This window comes from Neopelma chrysocephalum, unplaced genomic scaffold, assembly GCF_003984885.1.
Source record: "Neopelma chrysocephalum unplaced genomic scaffold, ASM398488v2 Primary Assembly neopelma1_142, whole genome shotgun sequence".
Lineage (NCBI taxonomy): Eukaryota > Metazoa > Chordata > Aves > Passeriformes > Pipridae > Neopelma > Neopelma chrysocephalum.
Genome location: NW_020897804.1, coordinates 706,612 through 718,660, shown reverse-complemented (window position 1 = coordinate 718,660; position 12,049 = coordinate 706,612). Strand labels below are relative to the sequence as shown.

General features: G+C 40.4%; 1 protein-coding gene across 3 annotated transcripts in view; it reads left to right on the top strand.

The window, feature by feature from the left end:
* NSD2 (nuclear receptor binding SET domain protein 2) overlaps positions 1-11,812 on the top strand; it is a 76,167-nt gene extending 64,355 nt beyond the window's left edge. For 2 of the 3 annotated variants that reach the window (XM_027699951.1, XM_027699950.1), the window contains 8 exons: positions 422-627; positions 1,078-1,181; positions 1,431-1,700; positions 1,797-1,913; positions 3,654-3,795; positions 4,533-4,639; positions 6,218-6,422; positions 7,316-11,812. In XM_027699951.1, coding sequence (XP_027555752.1) covers positions 422-627; positions 1,078-1,181; positions 1,431-1,700; positions 1,797-1,913; positions 3,654-3,795; positions 4,533-4,639; positions 6,218-6,422; positions 7,316-7,581 — 1,417 coding nt within the window. In that variant the 3' untranslated portion in view covers positions 7,582-11,812. The remainder of the gene's footprint in view (positions 1-421; positions 628-1,077; positions 1,182-1,430; positions 1,701-1,796; positions 1,914-3,653; positions 3,796-4,532; positions 4,640-6,217; positions 6,423-7,315) is intronic. The other variant, XM_027699949.1, reaches the window with a different exon arrangement.
* The last annotated feature ends 237 nt before the right edge of the window (positions 11,813-12,049 follow it).

The window sequence follows — 12,049 nt, the reverse complement described above, 5'->3', positions numbered from 1 at the left end:
CTGGGAGATCAGTCACTCAGGTTGTCAGTGTTTCACACTTCATGGAGATTTGAGTGAGATAGAGGTGGATGGGAGTTGTCCTAGAAACATTAATAGCTATTATCAAATTTCTCTTGATCTTTGACAATTACAGGGATTGCAGGCCTTGTAAAGATGATGGTTTTGCCACCCAGACATGAGGAGCCTGAAGTGTTTCCTTAACTTTGAGGAAGGCCAAAGTCCCACAGATCTGAGTGTCAGGCTTTCCTTTCCTAGTCTTCTCTCACTGCCTAGTGAGTGAGGGGAGGAAAGGATTTTAAATCCTCTTGGATCTTGGAAATAATATGCAGTTACTGCTCTTTAGAGTGATTTTACTAAACTGTCTCATGCAGAAAGAGCTTGACTAAAATGCTGTATTTTTTTATTTGTACTTCTGTGCTAGATGGTGGCCTGCAGAAGTTTGCCATCCGAAAAACGTTCCCCCAAATATCCAGAAAATGAAGCATGAAATCGGAGAATTTCCTGTGTTTTTCTTTGGTTCTAAGGATTACTATTGGACGCACCAAGCACGGGTGTTCCCTTACATGGAGGGAGACAGAGGGAGTAGATACCAAGGGATCAAAGGAATTGGAAAAGTCTTCAAAAATGGTACATAGCTAAAAGTAAACAAAAATAATCTAGGGATATGCATGCTTTGCTTTCTTCACACATAGCCTTGGGGTCTGCTTTTGTACAGTTGTTTTACAATATTGAATTAAGGAAATTGTTGTGGTGTCCTAGGCAGCAGCCACTGTTACTATCTTTGAATGAAAACGTTATTTTCATGTCTTGTAAAAGACTGGGATCTAATTGGAATTATTTCTGATGATTTTTGCTTTCTGGAAAGGAAAAAGAAAAGTGTAACTGGGAGACTGAAAGAGTAAAATTTGTACATCTGTTGAGAGCATTAACATCTCAGAAGCATTGTTTGTAAGAAAATTGAGTGATGGGACTAGGAAGCAGACAGTTATTTGTTTAACACACATGGGAATGAGCAAGTCAACCTGGGGAGAGTAATCCCCTTTCTGGCATTTCTGTTGATGTGACAATCTTTTTCAGCTTTGCAAGAAGCTGAAGCTCGATTTCGAGAAATAAAGCTACAGCGAGAAGCCAAAGAAACCCAGGAGAGTGAACGCAAACCTCCACCATACAAGCACATTAAGGTAAAGTTTGAGGAAATTACACTGGATACTCAAAGGTCTCAGGCAGCACTGGAGAGGAAAAGCTGAGCTGTGAGCTAGGGACAGGTTATGATGCTGTGCTGGTAATTGTGCTTTTACAGTCCTGCTGTGGTGAAATTTTGCTTCCATTGGAACACCTAGTGTGGGAAAAACAAATTAGTAACCGCCTTAATAACTCTTACAACAAATTCAAACGTTCTAAAGTGATATATTTTAATGTGTTTTTTTCAGGTGAATAAACCTTGTGGTAAAGTGCAGATATACACTGCTGACATATCTGAGATTCCCAAGTGCAACTGCAAACCCACAGATGAAAACCCTTGCGGCTTTGATTCCGAGTGCCTCAACCGGATGCTGATGTACGAGTGCCATCCCCAGGTTTGCCCAGCGGGGGAGAGGTGCCAAAACCAGTGCTTTACAAAGCGCCAGTACCCCGAGACCAAGATCATCAAAACTGACGGGAAAGGGTGGGGTCTGGTCGCCAAGAGGGACATCAAAAAGGTATGAATTGTTCTCGCCCCAGCGGGGAATTGGTGACTTGTGATGCTGTCTGTGGGTTTGGTATATACTTTACTAGTGATACTTGGTATCTTCCAGGGAGAGTTTGTGAATGAGTATGTGGGAGAGCTGATTGATGAAGAGGAATGTATGGCAAGAATCAAATATGCACATGAAAATGACATTACCCACTTCTATATGCTTACTATTGATAAGGTAGAGTATTTGACACTTTTTTGCCATTATTTAGTTATTATTTTGATCTCTTTTTCTCTTGTTGATCACATTGGTAGGGCTCTCTGCTGCCTTTGATGTTTCACAGTTTCCTGTATTCATAGTATTGTATCTTCTGTGCCTGTTCTCTGCATTCTTTATGTATATAATGCATTCATTAGTTCTGTGTTATCTGGTAACACAGTATCTAGTTTTGTTGCTTGAAATCAGGTGCAGCAAAGTATTTACCTGCCTAGTCTCAAAATGAAGTGTTGGGAAATAGTAGTGATACAGTTGAAAGAATTACTGTTAGCAATCCTTTTAGTAAAATTTCAACAACAGAACATAAAATTCTCGCTTGAGAGAATGTGAAATAGAATTGTGAGGCTGTGTCTTATATTGGGCATTTAATATTTTTTGGATCTATCTGTCCATTTCTTAGTTTATAACAAAGCTAGACGTGTGCTTTTGTAGAAACTTTTTCTGAAAGCACTCTCTGCATTAGTAGCCAGCCAGTACTCCACAAATTGATTCTGCAGCAAATTGTTGCAGCAGATTAATTACCACACCAAATTAATGCAGCACCTGTGGTTCTGTGCCCACCTCTGAGTATTTTCTTTCTGAGAAGGAGAAGAAAGTGGAGAACCTGGACAGTAGGAGGTATTGTTACATATATTATATTGCTTCAGTCCCCCCAAAAAAAGCTAGTTAGGAAAAAAACAAGAACTGGCTGCCAGTCCTGCATTTCTTTCGGTCCCAACCACTGTTCTTTTGCCCAAGACTATCCTGGTCTGTATTTCCACAACTACTGTTTTCATTAAACCTGTGACTGAGGAGTTCCTGTTACTGGAGTTATCACCCAAGGAATGATGAAACCACGTTTCTCTGAACACTTAAAGTTTCTCACCCCTCTACTAAATTGACACACAACGTCAGTGTGTTACATATCTGAACTGAGCATGTATTTGACTCTTGCTGTAATTAATAAATACTAATTGTGGGTCGAGCTGCCCATGGAGTTGGAGTGGCTGGGGGTGTGTGCACATAGGCATGGCAGTCATGCATGTGCATTATAAAATGAGTTAAAGGGAAACTCTAATAATATTTCATTAATTAGCAAATCCCTCTTAAGCAGCTCTGCAGAGAAACACAGTTCTGGCTATTTCAAGATTTTATTTTGTTAATATCTGGTATGTTCAGTGGAGATAGGAACTAAAAAGCAGTTGTGTGTAGGGATGGGATTTTTTAGTTTACCAAGAGCTTGTTTTTGTTTAAACTAGGCTGATTTGGGGAAAAAAAGCTGGTGTGAGACTGATAATCTCTGCAAGTAATCATGCAGTGACTTGGTAAATGCCATAAAGCATAGTATTTGGAAATGCCTCACAGCTCTGTGAATGCAAAGTAAAAGATAAATGGACTCAGACTGAGTTTTGAGGCTTCCTGAGGGAGGGGGTTCCTTAACCACCACAGTGCTCACAAGAACACTTATCCTGCCTTGTGGCTGCGATGGGTGCTGGGAAAACGTGAGCTAGAGCACAAGTATTGCTTTGGGAGTGTCACATTCCAGGCCACATGGGACACTACAGTTTTCAATACAACATGTACCATCGATCTTCTTTTGTGCTCTGGGTAGCAACACCCTGTTTGTTCTGAATGCAACTACTGAAATCATGTATGGATTTATTTTTTTTGTGAGGGGGAGAGAAAAGACATTCATTCTGTTGCTGGTCTGATCTCCCCCAGGACCGTATTATTGATGCTGGCCCCAAAGGAAACTACTCTCGGTTTATGAATCACAGCTGCCAACCAAATTGTGAAACTCTAAAGTGGACAGTGAATGGGGACACTCGTGTCGGGCTGTTTGCTGTGTGTGATATTCCTGCAGGTATGTCAGCTTCTCCTGGGTTTGGTTTCATTCCTTAAGTTAAACCTTTTCTGCACTTATGGGTGGGACAGTCATGTTTTAACTGATTCAGTGCAAATATTTTTATAGAGAACTCAGCAGTCAGAGAGATGCTTCGTAACCTGCCTTTTACTTCAGTGTTTCTTAATATTGAGTCCCATGGCTGCTTTTTATTGCTTCCTTCTAGAAAGGGCAAGTATCCTTAGTAAGTTAGTATTCTTACACTCACTTTGTGTTGTAGAGCCTAGCTTTTGTTTTGGAGATCTCAAACAGTATTTTGCATCTTTTCACATGAAGATAATAAGCTTAAGGCATGGATGTAGGAGGCTGTTTAAAAGTAGGTATGTTCTGGTTTGTTTACACGCACGCTCACACACATATATCTATCTATAACTGTATCTAACTGGAAGGATGGATGGATGGATAGATAGATAGATAGGTAATCTATATAACATATATAAGTGTGTAGACCAGGCACACGCACCAATTTGTGAAGTCAAACCAATTTATTTTAAAATGTAATTGCCCATCGTGCTGTGTGGGCATCTCATTAATCATTGTCGGTGCTTATGAGAAGTAAAGGGGACGAAAATCCTGTGACAATACATCAAGTCCCAAACCAGCAGACAGATAAGGAAAGCTGCATTTCTTTGTAATAATTTTGATAGAATTTGTTACCTTGTCCTTCACAATGAAAGGGTTTGTCTTTTCTCACTCAGGGACGGAGCTGACTTTTAATTACAACCTTGACTGTCTGGGCAATGAAAAAACAGTCTGCAAATGCGGTGCCCCAAACTGCAGTGGATTTCTTGGGGACAGACCAAAGGCAAGTAATACATCAAGAGATTCTGACAGTCTTGTCTACTACCCTGGGTTTTTCTTTTGGGGTATGAGTCAGTGGACCAGTTTTATGTTGTAATAAGGGGTGATGATGCATGAACAGATGCTTTCTGTCATCTGAGTTCAAAGCTTGTTGTTTCCCTTGCTGGGAAGATGGAAACATAGTTTTGCCAAGCATAACCTTGATACTAAAGAATACACTTCATGCTATAACAGTATAGTAGGTGATAACTGGTTTTGGGAACAGCCCAAAATATTTTCTACCACTTTCTCCTATGAGAAATTAATTACTTTGGGTCCTGAATAAGAAATACTGCTAGCTACTGACACTAGTTTCTGAAATCAAAAGCATATTAAAAAAAATGGGATTTCAGAAGAATAACCTCCCCACTCCCATTTGAAACATGGGGAGAGGAAGGGTTGTAGGAGCTTTGAACTGACTAAGAATGCACCATAGTCAGTGAGATTATTCTGACATTGCAGTTTATATTTCTCCCATCTAAACCTTAAAATATTATTATTTTAAGATTCGTTAAAGAAAAATCAGTTGAACTGAGGAATAAAAAATGTGAGTTTTGAATGAGGAGAAAATAATATAAAATTATGTCAAGAAATTATCTGTATGATTCCTGCCAGGTTAGTTTAAAACCTGTAATCCAGCAGTTGATGGGGCTTCCTGAAGGGCTGGAATAGGAGTGCAAGGGAAGGCACAAGTACCAGCTGTGGATGTTCAAAAGCTGCACCTTCCTGTGGCCCTTCACACTGCTCAGTACCAGCCACTTCAGAGGGTGGACTGAAAATCTCCAGAGTTCACATAGTCGTTTTTTTGTTTAGAGATAGGCTTAGGTGAAGTTTCACAGAAGCTTGTGATCCATTTACACAGACAGCCATGAAAAAATGAAATATTACAGTTCAGTTTTGCAGAGCTGTCTGCATTGGTAGATAGAATGGGCTAATTTTAAAGAAAGTAGATAATGATTACTGGGGTAAGAAGGAGGGGAATGATGGTAAGGATGTTGAAAAAACATCCAAAATTTTACATGATTTGGTGAAGTGCAAGCAGCAGAATGTCAGATTGAAATAGAGATGAGGTTTGGAATATTCTTTCTATCATTACAGGCACAACTACAGTTCCTGAAGTTCTGCTGTCTGTTCCTCAAAGAGAAATAGAGGCAGGTTTTGGTAATTCCAGCAATAGTATTCACAACTGGAAGAGAAAAATGGGTATTGAAGTGATTGGTGGTGCAAGTACAAAATGGGGCTAAATTAGCCACAAGTAGATCAGACTGGAAATTGGAAGACCTTTTGTCAGTGACAAGAAAGTGAAGGGGGTTTCCAGTAGGGAAGGTACTGTAGGGACAAGGTCTGGTTTTAGGATGACTTTTCACAAGGGTCAGTGTGGGGATTTTGCCAACACAGATCAGTATGGTGAGGCACTGGACAGGTCTGCCCCAAGTCAAGTTTTTGGCTGTGTGCACAGTCTGCCAGGTGTGCCAACAGCTTGTCTAGGTTGTGTTATATTTTTGCTTTGCAAAACTGGCATTAACAGATTTGCATCTTTTAGAATTCTTCCACTAATGCCTCAGAAGAAAAAGGCAAAAAGACCAAAAAGAGAACACGGAGACGCAGAATGAAAAATGAAGGGAAGAAGGAATCTGAAGATGATTGTTTCCGTTGTGGGGATGGAGGCCAGCTGGTACTGTGTGACAGGAAATCTTGTACTAAAGCTTATCATCTCTCCTGTCTTGGTTTGGTGAAACGTCCTTTTGGTGAGTCAGCCCACCTCTTACACTCTTATAAATAACTTGTGCAGGTACCTCATTTATTGCATTCAAACCTTGTCAGGAATGTCATCTTGAAAATACTGGGTTTGCGTGGTGAGAACTTTGTTCCTGCATCACGTAGGAGCAGCTTCTCCTGGATGCAGAGACAAAATGATGGCCTCCTCCTGCCTCTCTGCTAAAATGAACTGTTTGCTTTACAAATGTAGGCAGTTGAGTACATCACCTGGTATGAGCACTGTCACAGGAAAGTTGTTTTATATCTGAGAAATGCATGAAGCCCTTTGAGCTCAAGGCAGAGGAATAACAGCAACTTCTGGAAGGAGACGAGTAGGAAAATTAGGAGCAGCAGTCAGTTTGCATTTCTAGATATCACAGGAGTTACCTGGTTCCAAACAGCCATGTCAGGTGGGATATGAAGAAGGGAAGCAGGGAAAGCCTGTTATCCCAGAAACAAGTAAAACAAGGACTGGGTAAAGCATGCTGGGGCGAAAGAGCAGCCGTAGGTGAAGCACACCAGCCATCCCTGAGCAAAACTGGCAACAGACAGGTGAGTGCTGTAATAGGCAGCGGTTGAGCTGCTCTACCAGCCTGCAAGTTCTGCAAAATGTTGTTGAGTAAAGCCTGAATACTTTCTTCTAGCTGGAGCTGACTGCTGTATTTAAATTGAGAGTATGTCAAGTGTGCTCCTTACAGCTGTCAGCTGAGCTTTAGAAGTATGAAGTAGCATTTTGTGTTGAGATTAGCCCCAGTAGTTGCTGTCTCATTTGCTTTGTCAGGAAGGTTGTGTTGTTCAGCTGTTAAAACACAAAACTTCTTTCAGAGACGATGCCATGTTTTACTCCCCACTCGCTAATGGGCTCTTTGTTTTTTGACTGCAGGGAAGTGGGAGTGTCCTTGGCACCACTGTGATGTTTGTGGCAAACCTTCTGTTTCTTTCTGCCACTTCTGCCCAAATTCTTTCTGCAAGGAGCACCAAGACAGGACAGTACTAAATTCTATGTTGAATGGACAGTTATGCTGCTCTGAACATGTTCTCGGGGTGGATTCTGTTGAAACTCGGAAGACTGAGAAACCCCGCAGAAAACTGAACAAGTTGAAGCCGAGGAGAAAGAGGAACAGATGGATGAGAGCTGAATGCAAATAGTCATGGACTGCAGTTTCTACTGCTAACACTATCTTGTAGATAAGTTGTGAATATGACCAGGGAAGGACACAGTTTTACATATATTCTGTAAAGGTTACATGGGAGGGGGGGATTTTTTGTTTTTGTTTTTATAATTCCACTGAGCCAACCACAGCAGTCTTCTGCTGCTTCTGCACTGATAACGAACTGCATAGTTCAGTAAACTTCAGGACAAACCAAACTTATTACTCAGCATTACAGTTACACTTGAATTGTTACGAATGTAAAATGTTCCCTCCAAAATACTTGCAGGTTGGAGGTAGGTTAAAAATCAAACCAGGTAGGCGTAAACATAGTTTTTTGAGATAGTATTTGTCAACCAACAGATGTTTAAAATAGTATATCCTTGAAAGAAGTTGTTAGCTCTCAAGTCCTTTTGAGTAAGAAATGGCTTGGTCTGTGGTCCCAATAAGATTTGCTTGCCTTGTGTGTTTTTGAGCAAGTGCTTGAATGCCAGTCATGGTCCAGGTGTGTATCTCGCTATAACCACACACACAACAATTCGTTTGTGCTCTTAGAAAATTATTATCAAACAATCATGTTCTTAAATATCCTTCCACCAAGAAATGTACTGCATGGTGGGAAAGGCATACCCCATACCAGAGAGGGGAAATCCTACTTTGTTAGGGATTTTTTTTCTATACTGTTTTTTCCTGTGTTTCATCCCAGCAAAATAGAAGCGACTTGATCCTGCAGAGCTGTACAAGTCAGGATTTAAAGGGATATTGTCTTGCAGTCTAGGGCCAATACCCTAGGATTTTTGTGTTTTAATAAAAATAAATCTTACAAAACCTATTATTTGGAAAAAATTACTTGGTCTTTTTTTTTCCTTAATGTCAGGTAAAACACAGATGCAAACATTTCTTTGGAATGCTTGGAGTCCAAGCACTACAACTTTATGATAATGCAAGAAATGCCCAGCAACAGGTAAAACCACCCCTGTGAATGAAACAGAAGGTGAAACTTGACTAAAGTGCAAAAACTAAATTCAAAACAACTAAGTAAAAGTGAAATAGATTTTTGAAGAAGCACATAAGGAGTAACTTTAATACAAAATTTAGCCTGACTGTTCCTTTCAATAAAGTTTGTAACTGGCTACTTGACTTGACAGACTGAAATTATTTGTTACAATTTTACAAGCTCTGCTCTTGACTATCTCATCACCACTGTGTTGTGTCAGCAAAGCTGTTTTGAATCCTTTGCTCTCATCAGCGTTGGGTTCTCACAGTGAGATGAATATAGGAGATTTAGTATTGATGGAAATATTAGAACTAGGAAAAAACGGTAAAGAAAAACACGTGGCAGTTTTCTTCCCAGTGCATGTCCTTGGCCCCGTGATTAGGCAGCATTACAAGCACATTTTGACTTGTGCCATTGTCATCTACCCTCTGTAAACACCACGGGCGCCTCCACGTCCATTTAGTCATTTGTGTATGTTCTAGCTTAGTTTGCCTTTAATAGTGCAAAAACTCTGTGTAGCCCTTTTGAAAATGAAGCCTTGCTATATCATGAAAGTGTATGGTTTTTTCCCAAGGTATTTCTTCAGGATTTGATTGAAGATATAGTTTTTTTGAATTATTAAAATCCCTGTTTATTCCCAACACATAAAAACTTTGGTTTTATTAGAAGGTATTAATTGAAAGAGGTTTTAAATGTCGCATTACCATATTCTGAACTCTTTTGTTCCTGTTTTGTGACCAAACTGCTTTGTTCTTTGAATCAGATTTTATAAACACTGTTGGAAGGTTAATTTTTTTCAAATAATTTTGAAGAAATAGCACAGGTCAGAATCAGGGGAAGTGTTACATGTTTGTATTTCTTGAAATGGTATGCCAAGCCTTGCATTCGAGCTAAAATTCAAGATTCCTTAATTGGTTTTGAGGGAAACTTTCTGCCATGGGACTGAAGAAAAGTCCTGTGCCTAAAATCAAAACCAAAAGATGGTACCATGGATGTTTCTCTAATATTGGGGTTTGCGGGGAGGAAAACGAGGTCAGGTAGTAAAGCAGAAATATTTTCCTCATTGCTTTTAAACAAAATGAAGGAATTTGATGTCATTGGGACCATTCTTTGAATACTATACTGTGTAAGGAAGGCTTTTAAGTAAGTTATTATAAAATTTTACCTTTACATTCCATTGATTTTATAATTTGTTAATTTCTTTTAGTTGGTGTGTTGCTTTTTCCTCTTCATGTGTAGGTGTAACAGCTCTGGCACTCTGGAACAGTGAGAGGCAGAAGCCACTGTCTCAAACAGTTACTGACGTGCACTGCTGCAGTAACACCCTCCGGTTTGGGATCAGGTACGGAGCCTGCAGCTCCCTGCCCACCTCTCCGGTGGGATCACAAGCACATTTATCACAGCAGGATGCAGGACAGCCACCCCTTTGTGTCTGTCTGTGGGGACATAAGGACTTGGGTGTCCAAAGCGACCCCTCCGAGCCCTCCTTACATTCGCACAAACAGATCTGAGGGAGCGGCTGCTCCACTTCCCGCCTCCTTCTACCTCTTCCCTGCTCTTTACTACTCAGCTCTCGGGGCCAATGAAGCTTTGCATCATTGAGACTGCAAACCAGGAGTTCCCTTTTGAGTTCCCAGTGATTCGTTCCTTCTGCTGGGCACATCCTTTAGACTGATCTTTAAAAGAAATGTGGATCATATTCCCCCTCAGTACGTACTGACCTGCTCAGCTCAGTCACTCACGTGGCAGTCTGGGACAGTTTTAGTTTCTGAGTCAAGAAAGGTGGGCTTTAGGTGTGTTTTAATGAAGGCTTCTGTACCCTGCTCTGCAGCCTGGGAAAATAGGCCAAAGTTTTGTTTAAAAAAGAGGGCAAAAGAGAAGTTGTTCTGCTGTTTTCCTTCTCCCACTGTGCTGGTTTAAAAGTAAACCGGCGGGAGAAATGAATCCAACTCCAGAGAGATTGTAAGTCAGAGTTAAAACTTACAAAAAACTATTACAATAGATGCAATGATACAGAGAAAAACTGGTTTTAACCCCCAAAGACAGATGTATAACCCAGTCCCTGGGACAGAGATGACCTCTCAGGCTGGGTGTGAAGGTGCTAATGCCTCCCCGGAGGGGGGTTATCACAGCTGAGTCTTTGGTGTGAAGACAAAGAAACGCTCCTTGCAGAGTTCTTTAACACCTGGCTTGTAGCTTCAGGTGTCAGGTGTGCCCTGGGCAGCTGCTGCAAATGATCCATTATTACCAGTCCATCAGAAATGACATAGAGGGTGTAGGATACACAGTTTTGGTTATACCCACAAGGTGATAAACTGGTCCCAGTCCCTGTAACTAAGACACCCACTGTTCAAATAAGAGGTAAAACAATCTTCAAAAATTGAGCTTTCTCATGATGCAACTCAGTACTTCCTAGCATTCAGCAACCTAAAAGGTGTTCTGTTATAAATTCATCTAAACAAAATCTAAGTGTGGCAAATTATGTGGCCTTAAATTATGTTCTTTGTGTCTTGCCCATCAAAGTAGCAAAATGTCTTTCCTTTTCCAAACAAAAGCTGATACGTGACAGCCAATTTCAGAATTTGTTGTTCTTTTATCACATGAGCAAGAATGGGAACAGTTTTCAGTTGAATATGTTAGATGTATTTTCATACACTCTAGGAAGAATAATCAAATGTCTGTTTTGTTCAGTAGCTTTGTGTTCATGGTCAGGTTTAGGTTTTCTTTTTTTTTAATTTGAATTACTTGGAAAAGCAAAATATCTTGAAAGACGTATTAATGGGATTTTTCCACATTGTTGAGTCATATTATTCCATGTCTGACTGCTTGAGAAACTTCAATGTCTTATTAAATATTGTATTTCATTCCTAGTTATTTAAGAAGTTGCTAAGTGTTTTTTATAAAACAGCTCTATATACTTATTTTTGCACCAAATTTTTTTCTTTAAAGAAAAATGATACATACTAGGCAAGCATGGTTTGACAGCGAGGGAATGGGGTTTTGTTCTTTCATAGGGAAAACTTACACTCCAGGACTTCCTAAGAGACGCCATGGAAATACTGTTTTATGCTTACATGGAGGTGATAGTGATTGTGCTCTGGCTTGTTTTCACAGCTTCTTTTATCACAAAAATACTGACATTTTTTGCAGTCCAGTTTTTCCTGTGAGAGTGCTGTGCTCATAATTCTACAGGCTCTAGTGGCACTGAGCTGGAGCCACTCAGCCCGACCAGCGCCGTTCCCTCGGGTTCCTTTTGCTGTCACGGGTGCTGGTCCTGCTTGCCCAGGTCTGAATTTGACTGTTTTGCTTTTTCAGACAGATTGGGGTTTTTTTGTGGGGGAAGGAGGGTCTGGTTTGGCTTCATGTGTAGAGTCTTCTACGTCTGACAGCAGCTACATTTTTTAAAAAACCATTCCAGAGAACTGCTTTGATACCAGTGCCTTACTGTTCTGCTGAGCTCATCTAGTGC